General features: G+C 50.4%; 6 protein-coding genes across 6 annotated transcripts; 5 read left to right on the top strand and 1 right to left on the bottom strand.

The window, feature by feature from the left end:
* Positions 1-326: 326 nt before the first annotated feature.
* BCR38DRAFT_438200 (mitochondrial ATPase inhibitor, IATP-domain-containing protein) lies at positions 327-1,154 on the top strand. Its single transcript, XM_040860569.1, has 3 exons — positions 327-588; positions 702-833; positions 951-1,154. Exons 1-3 carry the CDS (start codon positions 455-457, stop codon positions 988-990), a joined length of 306 nt encoding a protein of 101 aa, XP_040714165.1. The 5' UTR covers positions 327-454; the 3' UTR covers positions 991-1,154.
* Positions 1,155-1,719: 565 nt separating this feature from the next.
* BCR38DRAFT_346627 (Nsp1-like C-terminal region-domain-containing protein) lies at positions 1,720-2,409 on the bottom strand (the record flags this gene model as incomplete). Its single annotated transcript, XM_040856265.1, has 2 exons — positions 1,720-1,911; positions 1,969-2,409. 2 exons carry the CDS (start codon positions 2,407-2,409, stop codon positions 1,720-1,722), a joined length of 633 nt encoding a protein of 210 aa, XP_040714164.1.
* Positions 2,410-4,982: 2,573 nt separating this feature from the next.
* BCR38DRAFT_410755 (uncharacterized protein) lies at positions 4,983-6,676 on the top strand (the record flags this gene model as incomplete). Its single annotated transcript, XM_040858503.1, has 4 exons — positions 4,983-5,061; positions 5,131-5,562; positions 5,619-5,905; positions 6,134-6,676. The coding sequence occupies 4 exons, from the start codon at positions 4,983-4,985 to the stop codon at positions 6,674-6,676; spliced, it is 1,341 nt and encodes a 446-aa protein (XP_040714163.1).
* A 2,530-nt stretch (positions 6,677-9,206) lies between these two features.
* On the top strand, positions 9,207-12,032 carry BCR38DRAFT_410754 (aminopeptidase 2; the record flags this gene model as incomplete). The annotated part of the gene is made up of 4 exons (XM_040858502.1): positions 9,207-9,463; positions 9,515-10,335; positions 10,385-11,496; positions 11,550-12,032. The coding sequence occupies 4 exons, from the start codon at positions 9,207-9,209 to the stop codon at positions 12,030-12,032; spliced, it is 2,673 nt and encodes an 890-aa protein (XP_040714162.1).
* A 3,136-nt stretch (positions 12,033-15,168) lies between these two features.
* On the top strand, positions 15,169-15,742 carry BCR38DRAFT_486588 (uncharacterized protein; the record flags this gene model as incomplete). The annotated part of the gene is made up of 2 exons (XM_040864052.1): positions 15,169-15,242; positions 15,325-15,742. The coding sequence occupies 2 exons, from the start codon at positions 15,169-15,171 to the stop codon at positions 15,740-15,742; spliced, it is 492 nt and encodes a 163-aa protein (XP_040714161.1).
* Positions 15,743-18,278: 2,536 nt separating this feature from the next.
* On the top strand, positions 18,279-19,002 carry BCR38DRAFT_346351 (ribosomal S13/S15 N-terminal domain-containing protein; the record flags this gene model as incomplete). Its single annotated transcript, XM_040856252.1, has 4 exons — positions 18,279-18,480; positions 18,543-18,575; positions 18,718-18,764; positions 18,829-19,002. The coding sequence occupies 4 exons, from the start codon at positions 18,279-18,281 to the stop codon at positions 19,000-19,002; spliced, it is 456 nt and encodes a 151-aa protein (XP_040714160.1).
* Between the last annotated feature and the right edge of the window lie 135 nt (positions 19,003-19,137).

The following is a 19,137-nucleotide window of genomic DNA, read 5'->3' as shown; positions in this document are numbered from 1 at the left end:
ATCTTTCAAGCTCCTGTCGGGTGATGATACTGCTACATCATTTCGGAACTATTCGAAAAGCCCAAGTGAGGATGCAACCGCCCCATCCCGAAGTCCATCCGAAGTCCACAAAAGTGTCAGCTGGTAAGGAGGCCGCGCCGCCCCGTCCGTAGCCGTCAAATGGTCTGATCTCGTTCCACAACCCGGCCTTACTTGGAACTCCGTCATTCGCCGACTCCACTCGAGCTCTGATCCAATGACAAAGTCGCTTTGCCTCTCCCTGCAATTGTGCCTCATTAATATGACCAACGGTCAATTGAACTTCCCCATCTTAACCAAGGTAAATACCTAGCTACTGTCCCACCTCCAATTCACTCCACACAACCGAACTTGATAACTCCGTCATCAAGCTAATACCAACACCCATTTGCAGCTCTGTCAAGCAACCAACCGACAATCCACCAAACCACCCAAGATGTACCGACAGGCTCTCACGAAGGTCGCTCTCCGCGGCACCGCTGTTCCAGTGACCAGCCGAGCATTCTCAGTCACAGCCCGTGTCAGCTCTGCCGGCGACACCGGTGCGCCTCCCAAGACTGGTGGTCAAGGGTAGGAACTATCCAATCCAGCTTTTGTACTCCCGGGCAAGCAAAGAAACAAACAAATTCGTTCAAAGTAAGAGAAGGGGGGTAACATGGCTAACCTCTACGTGCAAACAACAGTGACGCCTTCCAGCGCCGCGAAAAGGCCAATGAGGACTACGCCATCAAGTTGCGCGAGAAGGAGAAGCTCTTGGAGCTGAAGAAGAAGCTCGGCGAGCAGCAAGCCCACCTGAAACAGCTGAGCGACCACATGTGAGTGTTTTGTCCCGCAGAAGCTACGGATGTTTCCTTCATTTGGAGAGGAAGAATTCAGAGAAATGATGCACATACACAATTGAAAGAAACAGGCTGACAAGTTTTCTCCCGCAGTGACGAGTTGACGAAGGAGCAAGGAGGTGAGCACAACTAGAACATTGATGATACGGGTACAGGCATATTGTAGGACTGGTGCGTGGCGGACGCAGAAATAACTGCGGGACATTTTCGCCTATACCAAGTGTAGTTGGCCTGTTACCCTCTTTAGTGTACATAATAAATCAGTCCATGCTTTGAACAAGGAAAAATTAGACAGCGCTCTTGTCCGTGGTCTTTGTCATGACGCCTCTATTTACTTGATTCGTGAGGTCAGCTGTGGCTGTGGCTTCTGTACGACTTGATCAGAAGTCCACGCACCTCCATCGCAAACAAGCAAGCAACGATAGTATAACGTCCTATGCGATGTCTATCCAGAAAGAGAAAGGATGCTGATCGGTTCTGGTCGGTTGAGATCGCCCGCCAGCATATAAAAGGCGGACATTCCCCATATGACAGGAGCATACCTAACATAGATCGTAGCCCACATTCTAAATTCTAAACACAGGTCCACTGAAAATCCAAGCGTTTCATGAGTACATACATGAGTAACCATCGTACGTATCTGACTCCACTGACGGGGTTCGTGCCGTCCAAGCCGCAGGACTTATTTCGTGTATCATAATGCCATCTTATTATCCGGTTTGCCTCGCGGGTTTCCTTTTATATGTACAGTACCGCACTAACTGACTGGTCCATCCAACATGCAACCTGCGGTTTCTTCCGCATGAAGACTCCGGTCAAATTCATCATCTAGATTAATCTCCACAGCTTCACGTACCGCCATTTATCTACGTCCCCCCATGTAGGAGCGATAGAAGCTCTCGGCCGCTCCATTCTCCGGACCTCCATACTGGTTTCCCACCGCGCTACTCGCCTTCTGCGCTGCATTGACCTTGGCCTGCAGTTGCGCGGCGTTGCTATCGATCCATTGAAGTTGGGTGAGATGTCCGTTGAGAACGCGGACGATCTGGCTCAACTGTGATGTTATGTCAGCAAAATAGGTTGGTGCAGGCGCGATTGGTGTAGAACGTACCGGATCATCAGGTTTGTTGCCCTTGCTCAATGTGCCAGAAATGTCATTTATCTCCTTGATCATCTTGGTTAAATCCCGGCCCATCTCGTCCAAACGATCGGTCAGCTTTTCGGCCAGCTTGTACGTCTTCTCACGCTCCTGGTCGGGGCCGGCCAGTTGTTCGTTTCGTCCTATGTCCCGAGCAAACATTTGGTCCACGTCTTGCTCGTACTTGTCCAGCCAAGCTTCTAGTTCTTCCTGCTGGCTCTCGACAGTGACTAGATGGCGCTCAACCTCATGGCTGGCCTTTTCAGCCTCAAAAGTCTTCAGGTAGAGATTTTGAATCTTCTCGCCGTTCTCAACAAGCAGGCGATCCCAGGCCGCAACTTGAGCTGCTTGATCTTTGAAGTCCTTTTGGTATTTTGACAAATCAGTGGCCCATCGTGTGATGATTTCGTCCATAGTCTTGTTCTTCAGACGCGCGAGCTGTGATGTCGGTCCGGTAGTGGATGCGCCCAAATTTGCGCCTGCGCCTGCGCCGGGGGTATTCTGTGTCGCGGACGATTCAGCTGGCTTCGCGCCACCGAGTATAGAGCTAGTTGCTGGGGTGGTAGTAGCAGCCGCGCCCGACGCTGCAGTAGATGGAGCACCGAACAGTGAGCTTGTAGGCTTTGATGCCTCTGAAGTGGTCGTTGTAGTGGCTGGAGTGGCGGCGGAGGTGGTTGCGGAACCGAACAGACTGCTTCCTGGCTTGGCCGGCGCCGAGGTAGCGGTGGTTGTAGCCGGCTTGTTCATGCCGCCAAACAGTGAGCTAGCAGGCGCAGGCGCAGGCGCAGATGCTGCGGTCGTGGCCGGGATAGACGATGAGCCGCCCAGACTGGGAAACGCCGATGAAGTGGCAGGTGCCGTGGTTGCGGGAGTACTGCTACTGGCTCCTCCGAAGAGACTGCTTACTGGCTTTGCCGCACCGGATTCAACTGGTTTGGCGCCGAACAACGACGAGGCAGGTGCTGCGGGCTTGGCACTGCCTAACAGCCCTCCCGAAGGGGTACTACTCTCAACGGCTTTGTTTTTCCCAAAGGCTTGGCCCGGGGTTTCAGTACTCGATTTGCCTGTGGGCGCAGTAGGCTGCGTCGCAGCACCGCCAAAAAGACTGCTAGCAGTTGGCTTGCTCTGTGTCTTGTCTGCTGAGGTTGCTGCGGCAGTACCACCGCCGAAGAGACCACCGGCAACTGGCTTCGCTGCCTCTGTCGGTGGGGCACCCGCCGGAGTAGTCGAGTTCATAGCGAAAAACGGTTTTGCGGGTGTAGCAGCCGTAGCAGCTCCTGTGGTAGGTGTGGTTGTCTTGGTAGCCCCAAAAAGTGAGCTAGTCGTACTTGACTTCGCTCCACCACCGAATAGACTACTGGGTTGGGAGGTTGGGGTGCCAGCGGCGAGTGTCTTATCATCCTTGTTGCCGAACAGTCCTCCAGATGGAAATGCACCTGTCGTGGTCGTGGGTGGAGTATTTGTAGCGCTAGAAGCCGGCATCGAGCTGGTGTTTCCGAAGAGAGAACCCGTTTGCGCTGGCTTGCTGGCACCACCGCCAAACAGTCCACTGCTTGAAGCAGGTTGTGAACTGCCACCACCACCACCAAACAAACCGCCGCCTGAAGTAGGCTGTGAGCTTCCACCTCCTGGAAAACTGCCGGCTCCTCCAGTGGGTGTAGATGTGCCAGAAGAGGTTGCGCCAAACAGAGAGGGTTTCTGCTCAGCAGGTTTCAGACTTGTATTTCCGAACAAGCTCCCACTGGTGCTCGACGCAGGTGCTGCGCTGGTAGATCCGAAGGAGAAGCCCGCTGAGCTCGTTGCGGCCGGCGTGCCCTTTGCTTGGCCAAAGAGACTGTTGGAGGAAGTAGCTGGTGTCGTGGATGAAGTGCCAAACAAAGAGGCCGATGCGGGCGCGGTCGAGGTCGTGGCATTGTTGGATTGGCCAGCGGAACTGGTGCCAAATGTGAACGCCATGATGTTGGTCTTGTGGTGGTGAGCAATGCTGTCTACTGAGGAATGTGTTTCTTCAAACAGTCGGGCCTTGCATCCTGAAAGGTACTTTTTTTTAGCAGGACGTTCGAGGTACAGAGGTAACAAAGGAAGTTAATCCAGAAAACACCGGGTATCTGTCTCACCGTATTTGAACCAACAATAATTGTTAAAGCAGGTCCAGCGTCTCGAGATTGAAGACTTGTTTGCGCTGAGCTTTTCCGCCTCGATTGCTGATACGGAAGCTTTTGGGGCCACTTTTTTTGCGCGACAGCTCTCACAGTGAATTCGCAGCTGGGACGCGCCTGGCAACGGCAAGGGACGTGAAGCTCATTGGCTGACTGCAAGTGCTGACGCTTAGACCAGGCATCAGCTTCAAACACCTTCTAGAGCTGCGGCACTTCCCCTGGGCTTCAACTATAGTAGCGGTATGGGGAACCTTCAATGCAATTGACTGAGTAGAACGCCCTACCAACCATGGAGCTGCCAGACTGATGCAAACCTGGAATGATGACTGTAGATTTCCACCGCGTGCTAGGCGTGGAACCACTGCTGCTGGCATTCAATCAACTCTGGCACGAAGTAGATGGCCTACAAGTACAAAAGCACTTAGACCTTCAAATTGGTATCGTTATCAGAGCTGATCGGCGCTTAAATGAACCCTTCGGGCCTGTAGCTCAGGCCTGTAGCAACTTTTACGATCCACAAGCCTGGACCGCCATTCATAGGCCCGGACTTGCTGCTCTAGACGACACCTCAAGTGAGTGGGGCTCTATCCTGTCCAGTCTACAACATCCCATACATGTCACTTTCCAGTGACATCTACCTTGATTTACCTTGCTTGTAGTGCCGTTATCGACATACTCCCTTTCTAAACAAAACTCTGCCCTCCAAACGCATTCTCTTCACGAAGCCTTCTAGGGAGACTCGACATTGAGATCATCAGCCTTTAAAGCTGCGATTCGCAGTCAAGTCATCCCACATCACAGTCTATCACCCCATTTCGGTCATTCGATATGTCAGGACATCGGAGGTCAGTGAGCCTCGAGGCGCCCGAGCGTAAAGGAATCGAGGACCCTGGTGCGCATGACCTAGGTAAATACTCCCCTATCCCATTCAACTTCAACGTCAATGTATACAGCTTTTTAATGCTATTGTCTTCAGCATCCTCCGATGACGAGCATTTCTCGGACGCACAGTCGGCTCCCAGGGACAGCCCCAGAGGAGCGGCCTCCCCAATTCCCAAGACAAGAGTAGAGAAGGTCGATGACGAGCCGTCGTATGGCGAGGTGCCCGGGACAGACGCATATGAAAAGAGGGTTGGGGATGCGGCGCCGGACGAGATTGCCATCATACCCGATGCCGAGGCCAAGGAGCAGAAGTCTAATTCTACCGAGGACTTGACTATGCCTGGGGGACACCCCATTCCGAAGACCGTGGTGGAGGAAACAGCCGATGCTCCCGGCTCCACCACTCAAAACTTCCACGAGCAGCTCCGCAAGGCAGATGCCGCACCCGACCTTGTTCGCAAAGCCGACGGTACGAGCGAGGCCAACATGGTGCCGGCGTCGCTAGAAACTATGGGAGAAGCAACCGGTACGGCCGCCAAGTCCTCCTGAGCTACCCAACTTCGATTGACCCTGCCCCCGTAGATGATGTCCCTGTGTCCCCTGTGTCTCCTGCTCTGAAGTCTCCAATGAAGTACCGACGGAGGAAATCGTCGGCCGCAGAGTCTATAAACGGCTCTGGCGAGCTAGCAGCCAACGGCTTTGATGACGATGGTGCTGATGACGGGGACTTCGGAGACGACTTTGACGAGTTTGAGGAGGGTGACGAAGATGGCGACTTTGGCGATTTTGACGATGGCTTCCAACAGGCTGACGCGGAGACATCGGCCTCCCCGCCCGTTGCTCCGCCGTCCGTCGCAGTACCCTCTTTTGTATGTTTAGCAGCCTCCTTAGGTAGCATGATCATGGAGCTGACGTTTCATTTCCTTCAGCCAATCTTGGACCTAGACGGCCTTGACTCGGAAGATATTCTATCAGCCACGGAACCCTACTTAGATGCGTTGTATCCACCTGACTTAGCGGACCTCGCGGCGCTCCCATCGCCGCCCAAAGACAATCCCATATTCTTCAACCCCCGAAGTGCCTCACTTTGGTCACAGCTTGCGGCACCGCCACCACTGCAGCCCCCAGACTGGATTCGGTCACGCATACGGAGACTGTTCCTGGTTTCACTTGGTGTTCCTGTAGATCTGGACGAGATCTTACCTGCTTCTAAGCAGAAGAAGCTCGTCCTACCATCTTTGCATCGTGTAACATCCAACGGGTCACTACGAACTTCAAGCGATTCGCATTCCATATCTCGCTTGAGAGAGCCTGGCACCAACGACTCAACAGTATCTGTAGACTCGCAAGGCAAGGAGAAGCCACATTCAGCATCAAGGCGGCAAAAGGGGCCGCCCCCGGCTCCCAAACTGGATCTAGTATCAGCTAAGCAGTTGTGCACAACAACGGAGGAAGCCCTGGGTGGTATGACGGACGACGAACTCAAAGCACACGTGAAACGACTCGAGGATATGCAAGGCCTGGCCAACGAGCTTTTGGAATATTGGAAAAAGCGGACGGATGAGAAGATTGGGGATCGCGAGGCGTTTGAGGATGTGATAGAGAACCTGGTCAAACATGCTCGGAAGACGAGGAAGTGACCGGCATATTAATTGAAAAAGAGCCTGCCCGTTTCAGTCTCATTTGGCTTTTCTCATACCATTGCAGTAGCCTGCCTAGGTAACATGGCAATGGCAGGATATATGCTCAGTTGATTCGGGCTATTAAAGAACAATAATGGACTTGATGCTTCACAGTCCAAGGGTGTTAGTAGCGTCGCTGATTGTTTGCTTCAAGGCAGATGTAACGTACCACCCACCTTTCCGGCCACCTAATCTGCCAACTACAACAACCTTCGGCACAACAGATTATCGTCGGTATTGGCTATTATTATACAATGCCTCGATATTCAGAAAATTCGATTCAAGGCGCTCTCAACGATATCAATCAAGGGATATCCCAGCGCCAGGCTTCCCTCCGATGGGGCGTTCCACGCTCTACCCTCCAATTACGACTCGGCGATGGCCTCAGCCATTCTGACGCGTCAATCGCGTCGATGAAGCTATCTAGGGAAATGGTTTCACGATTGCGACGATATACCTGATTGGCAATATACTTATTCGTCTAACGGTTGGATCAGTACAGATATCGCCGTTCGATGGCTTCGTGATATCTTTATACCTCGTACACAACCAGTTGATCCCGACGAGCAGCGGCTCTTGATATTAGATGGTCATATCGCTCACGACAACGTCGAGTTTATGTGGTTAGCCTATTGTAACAATATCTCGTTACTATTTTTGCTAGCACACTGTTCTCACGGGCTCCAACCTCTCGAAGTCGCCGTATTTGCTCCATTACAGCGGTACTATCGCTCGTTAGCGACCTCTCTCTCGATCGAGTACTGTTCTATTCTATTTAAAAAGTCTACGTTCCTCTCGCTATACATCGAGGTATATACCAAGTCGTTCACGATCAGTAATATACAATCAGGCTTCTCTGCAACTGGAATATACCCATTAGATCCATCGCGACCTCAGCCGACGATAGCCCCCCTATCAGAACGACCAACTACACCATCAACAGCTGGTAATTGGCTTGATCCGACAATAATAGCGACGCCAGTGACTAGCTTAATAGCTAGGGAGAGTCTGGCAGCGATTACGCCATTGCGATCGTCGCAACGGCTATTGTTTCGGAAGCTGACTCGTCGGCTAGATGTACAGAGCGTCGAGGTCGCTACTTTGACCCAACGTGTACACGCATTAGAAGCCGAGATAACTTCGTTACGCCCCAAACCACGTAAGAAGGTACGATTAGGGCCTAATGAACGATTTGGTAACATTGTACAGATTAAGGAAGCGATGGATCGAGCCCTTGAAGTAGAACGGCAACGAGACCAGGTACAACGTCGGAATCAGGTAATACTGGACCCAGCTAAGGCGTCAGAATCTATCAGATCTATACCTCAGGAAGCCCTAGAGCACAGCTTTCTATTAGAGCTGGTTGTACCTGAATAGCTATAATAGTACGTTGAATACACTGTTTCGAATACCTTCAATTGGATTGCAATATGTGGCCAGAAAGGTGGTGGCCAGAAAGGTGGTGGCCAGAAAGGTGGTGGCCAGAAAGGTGGTGGCCAGAAAGGTGGGGTTGTACGTTATGGCCACCCGGTAGTACGTCTGCAGACATCCTGGACCCTATGTGAAGTCGATAGGTACACTATTGCTTGGACACTCCTCGAGCAGGTATCTCAACTTGACTCTGGTCAGTTTAGAAATAGTCAGATAGTAAACCAGACTAAGAAAACTTGATTCAACAGATAATTACAAACATGTAAGCAAAGTTACTTGTACACAAGTACAGAGAAACGCTGCTTGTTGAACTCGTTGCTTTTCACAGTTACTTATTTGGTATCGCTTGTCGATAGCTCCACTGACCCCGCGGCAGCTGTCGGGATTGAGTGGAACTCGGACTCTGATAGGCGATTAGTAGCTACACCGCCTGGAAAAGGAAACACCAGGGTGTGTTGGTGTCAAACGTTCAAGGTTCCGCCTGAAAAGTCTCCCGCCCGCTCGAAACACCTCGCGGGAGACTGGAGTTGCAAGCCTTCGAGTTGTAAGATTGTTGTTATTGTATTATACCCACCCCTGGCAGGATCTGCGTACACCAGGACCCCTCGTACCCCTCCATCGCTACCCCTCTCTCTGGAAGCAGCTCTGCTTTTGAACACGTACCTGCCTACTTCATACTGCCTGGGCGGCTGTCTTTAGCTTCCCTGCCAGTCCCATGACGCTTCGTGCCCTATGCCGGGCGGAGTCTATTACTCGGATCTCAGCGTTGAGACTCTGTCTGCCTCCTACGCACAGGTCGGCACCTATGTTGACGAACGCCTGCCTCTTCAGAAGTACCCGGACCTGGTCTAGATCATCCCACACGTAATGTCTAGCCCAGTTAACCTTCCTTCTTGGGGTCGTCGCCGAACTAATTGGGCAGCTTAGTCTCAGTCTACGACCCACTGCCTCGCATACTTCTTTCACTTCATTGCGGCCGTCCCCCATCGACCGTTCACAACTCAATCCCGCGAGGAGGCCGCCAGCTCGTCACTGTTCCTACCAAAGACTCAACAACATGTGCAGACTTGCAGGTGACATCGAGCATACGGGGGGTGTCTCCCCGGACCCTACCCAAGTGCGAGAGCTTCTCCCGACTAATGTCATTCCCAGGCACTACGACGTCACGCTGGAGCCGAATCTGGAGAAGTTCACCTTCGACGGAAGGGTCGTGATCGACTTTGATGTGCAGGAGGAGACAAAGTCCATCTCGTTACACACTCTCGAAATCGACATCCTCAGCGCACAAGTCAAAGATGGGGACAAAGTTGTTACGTGAGCGTTGTACCACCCAACTATAAAACGAACCGTCTAATGTAAAAATAGTTCTTCTTCTACCATCACATACGATGAGTCCATGCAAGCGTCCAAGATCGAGCTCAAGGATGTCATACCAAAGGGTGGCAAGACGACGCTCGAGGTCAAATTCAAGGGACAGCTAAATGACCAGATGGCCGGTTTCTACCGCTCAACCTACAAGAAGGCAGATGGCACCGAGGGCATTCTCGCAACCACTCAGATGGAGGCCAATGATTGTCGTAGAGCCTTTCCCTGTTTCGACGAGCCCATGCACAAGGCCAAGTTCACTGTCACGCTCATCGCGGACAAGCACCTTACATGTTTGAGTAACATGGACGTAGCATCCGAGGTGGAAATTATGTCAGAAATGAGTGGGAGTTTCAAGAAAGCCGTCAAATTCAACCCTACTCCGCCCATGTCTACGTACCTGGTTGCCTGTATCATCGGTGAACTCAACTACATTGAGACGGCCAACTTCCGGGTGCCCGTTCGAGTATACGCTCCTCCTAGCGCTGACATTGAGCATGGCCGCTTTTCCCTTGAGCTTGCTGCCCGCACGTTAGAATACTACGAAAAGATATTCGGCGCGGACTTCCCATTACCCAAGATGGACATGGTCGCCATTCCCGACTTTGCCGCTGGCGCCATGGAAAACTGGGGCCTCATTACCTACCGAGTCGTTGACCTTCTCTACGACGAGAAGACCAGCGGTGCAGCTATGAAGGAACGGGTGGCTGAGGTTGTTCAGCACGAGCTGGCCCATCAGTGGTTCGGGAACCTCGTAACCATGGACTGGTGGGAGGGCTTGTGGCTCAACGAGGGTTTCGCTACCTTAATGAGTTGGTTGAGTATGTTGTCTTTTCCAAAACTTTTGCAAATGCCTGCTAACCAAGGCAGGCTGCGACTACTTCTACCCCGAGTGGAAGGTCTGGGAAAACTACGTCACGGATAACCTGCAGAGTGCTCTAGGATTGGACTCTTTGAGAAGCAGTCACCCCATTGAAGTTCCAGTGAAGCGCGCCAGCGAAGTAGATCAGATCTTCGATGCTATCTCGTATTCAAAGGGGTCTTGCGTCCTTCGTATGATCTCTACCTACTTGGGTGAAGAGACCTTCTTGGATGGTGTCCGACGTTACATCAAGAAGCATGCGTACGGAAACACACAAACCCCGGATCTCTGGGCAGCTCTTGAGGAGGCCAGTGGGAAACCAGTGCGAGAAATCATGTCAATATGGACCAAGAACGTCGGATACCCCGTCGTTCAAGTAACTGAAAACGAAAAGGACAATTCTATTCACGTCAAGCAGAACCGTTTCCTTCGAACGGGAGACGTCAAGCCTGAAGAGGACAGGGTTATTTACCCGGTCTTCCTGGGTCTGCGAACCAAGGATGGGATTGATGAGACGATCACCCTGTCGGAGAGAGAGGGTAACTTCAAGGTTAATGATCTGAATTTCTTCAAGTTGAACGCGAATCATACAAGCATCTACAGAACATCTTACTCCGCATCGCGACTTGAGAAGCTTGGCCAGTCCGCCAAGCAGGGCCTGTTGTCCGTTGAAGACCGGGCGGGTATGATTGCCGACGCAGGCGCGCTAGCCGCGTCCGGCTACCAAAAGACGTCGGGTGTGCTAAACCTTCTCAAAGGTTTCAACACGGAACAATCGTTCGTTGTTTGGAGCGAAATCATTGCCCGAGTTGCCACAGTGCAGAACGCTTGGATCTTTGAGGACAAATCGGTTAGGGACGGCTTGGAGGCATTTGTAAAGGAGCTTGTCAGTGATAGGGCGCACCAGCTGGGCTGGGATTTCACCGACAAAGATGGCCACATCGAGCAGCAATTCAAAGCCATGATTTTCGGTGCCGCTGGCATGGCTGGCGACAAGAAAATCATCAACGCTGCAAAGAGTATGTTTGCCAAGTACATGGATGGTGACAAATCCGCTATTCACCCCAACATCAGGGGCAGTGTTTTCAGCATGGCCTTGAAGTATGGTGGCAAGGAAGAGGTAAATAATGACCATTCAAAGATGGCAACGACTTAACTGCTAACTCGATACAGTACGAGAAAACTCTTAACTTCTACCGCACGTCCACCAACGGTGATGAGCGCAACACTGCTCTCCGCTGCCTAGGCCGCGCCCGTGACCCAGCCCTCATGCAGCAGACGCTTGACCTGATTCTTTCGGGTGAAGTCAAGAGCCAAGACTTGTACCTCCCGGCCAGTGGCCTGAGGAGTCATGCTGAGGGCATCGAGGCGCTGTTCACCTGGCTGAAGGAAAAGTGGCCCGAACTGTCCAAACGTCTTAGTGGTAACATGGTCATACTAGGGTCTATGGTCACCATATGTACGAGCAGCTTTGCCAAGCAGGAACAGTTGAATGAAGTGGAGGCTTTCTTCAAGGATATCGATACCAAGGCTTACTCCCAGCCGCTTGCACAGAGCAAGGATTCGATCCGAAGCAAGATCGCGTGGCTCGAACGCGACAGGGACGACGTTGCTGGCTGGGTTAACGTCAATGGCTATTCTAAGCCTCAGTTGTAAGAGGCTTCTTGACTGTCCGTTTGGGAATGCTTCAAGGGGCTGTTGGCTCAATAGAGGCCATTATGCGATGACACTTCCGAGGGGCGATAGTACTACCTCAAGAAGCTGGCAGGTTAGGAGCAGGCATCATTGAATGCCGCATGATGAATAACCGAAAGAGGACAGCTGCCTCACGTCCTACATCTGTATTACTCCATGTGTGGCAACCCAACCCCATCACTTTCGGAGCGTGTGTTTGTATCTGTATGCATGATGTACCCTGACGCCATATGTCTATGTTAGACTCTAAAACCACAATATTTACATATCCTGAATCAGGATGAGAATGGTTTCGCCCAATGGTTGGTTGCAGAACCACCTTCAACGTGATATGTTTCGGACAATTTAGACAATCAATCTTGTCAGCACCTGTGGCCTCTGGTGCCTGTGGTCTCTTATGCCTGAGGTCCTTGTGCCTACGGCCTTCGTCACATGAGTTGGCAAGAATCGGAGGACCGCAAGGATTGTTTATGTGTGGCGCGGTGTCAGCATGATGGCTGAACACTATTGACAGGCCGATTACAAAAGATACTAACCGCATTGGCCACCTTTTTGCATGCACCCCCATTTTGCAGGGAAATTCTACGCCTCGACACGACGTCTCATTTACCTCGCAATTACTCCCTAGCTACGTACAAAATGGCTGATCCAGTGGAGAATAGTCCGGACGATTTTGAGCAGCGAATCGAACGCGCCAAAGAGCTTGTCCGCCAGGGCTCTTCCCAGGCCGCAGCAGCTGATCGGTACGGTATCAAGGGGACTACATTGTCCTACCGCATTCGTCACGGTAATTCGCATCGCGACGCGGCCTCCGGGCAACAAAAGTTGACTGTAGAGCAAGAGGAGGTCATCGTGAACTAGATCCTATACGAAGAACTGTGCGGACGGGCTCCTAGCAAGCGTTATGTAGCCGACTTTGCTACCGAAATCTTCCTTGCTTAAGGGGATAACAATACACTCGGCTAACACTAGATGGATCACTTCGTTCGCCGCTATCCACAGATACGTACTAAAATTAGGCGCGTCGTAGATACTAGCCGAGTTAGAGCGTCCGATTCGAATAAGATCCGAGGGGGAATCCGGGGAGAGTACGGTTATTAGGACGGCTAATTCGCGCCGGGTACGTATATTAAAGTCGACGCTTCGTCGTAGGACTCCTAGTTAGAGTATATTTCGTATACCTAACGGGGTACACCTATTGAAACGGGGTCAGGCGATCGGTAGGATGTACCCACTACCTAACGCACTGGCAAAGCGGCTCTAGTACTAACAGATCCCGTCTATTGGTCTAATCAGACGAAGATCATAGCGATGGACGCTAGAGCGAAGCTCCTACCAGCCTTAAGCGTAAGTTGTCACGGTCTATGACCGGTATGTGGCCTCTGCGACGCCTTCGGCCAGAAAGACCCACAGAAGATTCTCGACAGCACTTGGACTCACAGAAATCTCCGAATAGCTATCTCCGAATAGCTTCACTTCTCGAAGATCCCTGAAATGACGAGACGGGAGGACAGAAGGATAAAAGGGAGAAGGGTTCACCACACTGAATGTATCTAATGTTTTTCTCTTCATAGATGGATGGTACTCGTAGAGTAGGCTAGGCTAATTGCATCGACATTACCCTTGACCCTTACATAAGTTAGTCGGATATACTCCGCTGAGTGTGACGGCCGGTGTCACGATGCCACGAAACCCACTAGCTGTGGACCCGTAGGAGCACTGGCCATCTGAAGGCGGGATTGAAGATCCTCAGATGTGAGCCAGCCTGTTTTAGTTTCTCTTTCTTTCCTTGTCGAGAATCGTTAAGTCAATACAGTGCTCACCGTGACACTGAGAACACTAAATTACGTATCGAAAACGAGCAACTATTGTAACGGGGTAAGGCCGGACATCAGGGAAATAGGTTACGGGGCTAGGAGAAAGTTTATTTTCTCTTCTTTAAGAGGCACAGAGGCAGAGTAGAACATGAGTCCTCCATCTTCACGCATCATCATCCTCATCTTCATATCATCATCTCCTTCTTATCTATATCTTCACCTTCGCTTTTCAGTCAGTTATTTAGTTATTTTAGTTATTCAGCTTATATTTACGTTCGAGATCCTATTATTACGATACGTGACGGATTCAATCCTCTATTGATGACTCTGCGTAGATCCTGTCTCGATTGATCTATCTATCTGCTCTGTTGTGTCTTCCGTGTAGCTATTTTATCTATGAGGAAGGGTTTTGACCCCACTAGTGCAATTGCCGCTACACCACCTTCGGCCTAGGGCATAACCGTGGCGCTCAACCCCACAATACGAGTATCAGAGGCACATCCGACCAACTCACGCTTCAGACGTGTAAGAGCTTCGCTCTTATAACCAGTACCACGATCTTCGTCTGATAAGACCAGCAGATGGGATCTGTTGGTACTGGAGCCGTCTGTTCAGTGTCTTAGGTGGTAGGTATATCCAACTGACCGCCTGACCCCGTTTCACTATATAAAGAACTCGATAAATATACTCTAGATATATACTAGCCCGTCGAGCCTGACCCGAATAAAGTGTTCGTTAACTTGTTAGCGATCCGAACAGCTTAGGATAAGCGAAATAAGCGAATACGGCCTATTTTACCGGATAAGTAGTTAGAAATTAATACTTTTCTTGAAGGAAGGGTCCCTCTTAAAAGAGGGCTCGAAAGAATATATCTAAGTCTTCGGACGCTTAAGTTAAGTATGTTCTATACATAATAAATACGGACGAAGTATTTAGGTTAATTCAATTAGACCCTGCATGTAAGGGAATAGAGAGCTATAAGCAGGGTTAAGCCTCAGTTCTGTCAGTAAGTGACAGAATTGCTAGATCTTTTGGTCTATGTGGCGTAATGGTCTAGACTTGCTGTTACCTTACACTGCAAAATAGGGGTGTATGCAAAAAGGTGGTCAGTGCGGTTAGCAAACACCAAAACCCTCAAGCAGTCTCTCCACGAAATCAAATCATCTACTTTACATCAATGTTGAATAACACACTCGAACATATTCAAATTTTTGGATATGTCTGATCCTGATTACACATATTGTTTTACCACACGAACTCTAAGCACAAATCATAAGAAAATGGCACCAACAACGGCCTCCCTCCTACCAACCTTACCCCGCGTCTTCTTCCTATACCTCGAACCAATCTTCATGTACGTCTCGCCCCTTGCCTTCGTCCAAGTACCATCTGCTTTTCGCCTTTTTTATTCCCCTGCCATTCTGACAACCCAACAGCTCCTATGGAATGTTCATGAATTTCTCCCAATCCACCCACCTCTTCAAATTCCTTGATACCACCAACATCTCCCCCAACTTGCCCATTCTGCCCCTCCCTACGTTAATCCTCCCCGCTCAATCGGCATCTTACCTTCTAAACATGATGTTGTATGGTTTGATCATCCTCCTCGCGACTCCACCGAGTAAGAAATTGCTACAGGCGCATATCGCTATCCTGATCATAGCCGACTTGACGCACTGGGTGGGACTGTTTCACGCGATAGCGCAGACGGATCCTAATAGGAGGGGATGGGCCGCTGTCTTGGATACAGAGGGGTGGACGCCGGAAGTCTGGAATCTAGCTCTTTATCCTGTGGGGACTTTGGCGGTTAAGGGGGCGACGCTGATGGGGTGGTTTGGTGAGATTGCGGAATAGAGGTGAGGAGAAGAGATAATAGGTTATAGGGGTGGGTGATGAAACTTAGAGATAGGCAGTGAGAGTATGTATGTGGATATGGGACAGCGAGATAGAGGCTAGGGGTCATTTAATTTGGCGGTGTAGTATTTCGTACACTTGGACAAGACGAGTCGAGTCTTCTTGCCACTCCTGTTCCATGGTGTCTAATCATAAAAGATGGGACCAGTTGCTAGTTGAGAAGCTGGACTTCCTACGCACGAGAGGTGCCCCCCAGGCATATAGTTCAGGAGATTGGTTGACTTCAACCTGTTGAGGATAATAGTTCTTGCTCATTGTCACACCGCTCCGGTTCGTGGTATATCGAAGTATATAACAAACCAAGCTTTGCACCAGAAACCCGCCATCAACCAACTATATTGCCATGGCCCCTTCTCCCGTTCAGGCTGGGTTCCCTATTCACAAGTATACGGATGTGCTTACAAGCTTCCGCCCCCTTGCCCCATGGTCAACCCTAACTCTGATTGCCGTGCGTTCCTCTGGCTCTCTCCTCCTGTCTCCCCTGATGCTGACGCCTTGTGAGCCGAAGAATCAAGAAGGCGAGTATGAGCTAGATGATGAGCATAAGAAACACGATGAACAGGATAACAGCCATTACCTAGTACCACACACGGTGGCCATCATTTCCTTATGGCAAAATCGAGGCTTAGTCGCGGGATTGGAAGGCGAGTGCTGCCCTGATGGCGAGGGTAGGAGTCGTGGTATTTGGCCTCATGATGAACGTTTTCCGCAAACTCCGCAAAATGAATTTGAAGTAAGACTTTCATTCAGTTACAGGGGCTTCTAACGTATAGAAGGCAATGAGGTTGGCGTAGACACAGTTTGGAGGCTGCATACATACATGAAACGTAATTGTTGCAGTTTTAGGTACGTAAGGCAAGGCAAGGCGTGGATCATGAAATGATAGATTGAAAAGACCTGTGATGGCGCATCAGAGTAGTCAAACAACATATATTGTCTACCTAGAAACATTAAACCTTAGTTAGTACTTGCGTAGAGAAGCAAACCCACAGCTTAAGCAGAGACCCGATGAGGTTTAATGGGTTCCCCTTCTTCACCACCAGGCGACGACCAGACAAACATGTTTAGTCTACATCAATGTAACTACTTGCTTTCTTCGCAGATTGGTCTCAACGAGTACCCAGCTTGTATTGACCTCGAGAAACTGTTATAATACTTGTTCAAGAACGGCAAGCTCTGTTTTCCCAAGCCCCGAAGCACCTGTGTTAACACCAGGAGCCCCTTGGAGACTATGCATCTCTTCGTTGCCCAAATGTCCAAGAGCTCGAATCTCGTGAGAACAGGCAAGTACCTTTAGACGGGCAGTATCACGCATCACCACCATGGCACTCACCCTTGAGAATCGTGTTGGGATTTCTATTGAAGAGAAGACAGTTATAACCACTAGCTATCGTATACGCAAGCATCCGAGCTTCGGCTCCAGAAGTCAACGGGACAGGACCTGCCATGCAGACGCCATACTCGATCAGTTTTAATCCTGGCTGTGCAACGGTTATGTTGAAACATGGCGCGGCAGGTATCAGGGCCACATGAGTGTTCGAAAGATCATAACACAAGAAGGATCTATGAAATGAGTGCATTATTTAGAGTAATACTGCAGAACTATATGAGTACGGCCTCATGTGGTTACTAAGTGGGTACTTTTGTTAAATTAGCCGCAGTCTGGTAGCCAGCATAAGTTGGAAATGATATATCCAGAATGGTTGCCACGCATTCGTCCACTGGACAACCAACTGATCACGCTGGAAGTTACATGTACGTGTATAATCTGTTAAACCCAACGAAGGGAACAGCCATTCGATCACTATGGTGTAAGACCAATGCCCAACGTCATCCGAGGAAGTCTAGATGTATCCTGACAGCATGCATTGTGGGTGGCACAAGCTACGCAAACTCATAACACCAAATGGACAAAACACAGCAACCAGTGTGTTCACTCAGGTACTGAAAAGCCTATGGGCGAGTTAGTTGGATGCATCACAATCGACCATGCATGGCAATGATTGGAGGGGGGTGGTGCTTGATCAGAAGTCCGTTACATTCATTGAAAATCCGAAGAAATTCTAACATAAGAGGTACCAGAAAATAGTAAAATGTAGGTCTCATCAGGAAGCTCAGGGGAGAGATGTGAAGATAGTATTGACTTACATCAGTTGATGATACCCGGCATCAGTTGCAATTGCCTTGACAGAAAACGTTGTGTTTTATCTATGCGAGGTTGAAAAATTGGAGAGGAACCTTGAAAGATTAATACTGGTGCCGGCAAAATGTCGGGCCTTGCTACTAGCGTTCCCCAGATCAACCAATCAAGTCGTAGTCCACGAAATGATCGCACACAAGTTTTTACAGGCGGGCAGTCACGCCAAAATCCTCATTTACAACTTCCCAGATCACGAATTTGCGACTCCGACCTCACGACCTTCCGTCAGACACCAGAACCCAGTCCAGGAGATCTTCTGCCGACACTACCACCATCATGGGTCGTCTTCACAGCAACGGAAAGGGTATCAGTGCTTCGGCCGTCCCATACTCGCGAACCGCCCCGGCGTGGTTAAAGACCACCCCCGACCAGGTCGTTGACCAGATCTGCCGTCTGGCCAAGCGTGGTGCCACTCCCTCCCAGATTGGTGTCGTCCTCCGTGATTCCCACGGTATTGCCCAGGTCCGCATTGTCACTGGTATGTTCACTTCCAAGATGCATGGCGCAGAGAAAACATATTGCTAACAGGTGGGGAAACAGGTAACAAGATTCTGCGAATCCTCAAGTCTAACGGTACGGGATGAACCCCTTTCGATGCCACCTCCAGGCTACGATTCTTCCATAAAAAATCAAGTTCCCACGAAAACTCTCCCCGTGAGAGATGGGTAAAACTTTTGCCTCTGTTTGGTCAAGGCTGACAGAGTGATATACACAGGTCTCGCCCCTGAGCTCCCTGAAGATTTGTACATGTTGATCAAGAAGGTACGTTTAATGCCCCAAGTCTGGATGTGTGGGGTGATATTGTGATGTCTAATATCATCAAAAGGCTGTTGCCGTCCGCAAGCACCTCGAGCGCAACCGCAAGGACAAGGACTCCAAGTTCCGCCTCATTCTGATCGAGTCGCGTATCCACCGTCTCGCCCGCTACTACAAGACCGTCGGTGTCCTCCCTCCCACATGGAAGTACGAGTCGGCCACTGCCAGCACCATTGTCGCATAAGCGCTCGGGGAGGATATGGATATCTGCATCGGATGCTTCGTCATGGAGTTGGTGGAATGGACCTCTTGCTTTTAAGGCAAAAGTGAATGAATGGCTTCACCGCGAGATAGTAAACATACTCATACAGAGATGCAA

Source organism: Pseudomassariella vexata (assembly GCF_002105095.1).
Source record: "Pseudomassariella vexata strain CBS 129021 chromosome Unknown BCR38scaffold_9, whole genome shotgun sequence".
Taxonomy (NCBI): Eukaryota; Fungi; Ascomycota; class Sordariomycetes; order Amphisphaeriales; family Pseudomassariaceae; genus Pseudomassariella; species Pseudomassariella vexata.
Note: the sequence above shows the minus strand (reverse complement) of the source record. Positions and strands in the feature narration are given on the sequence as shown.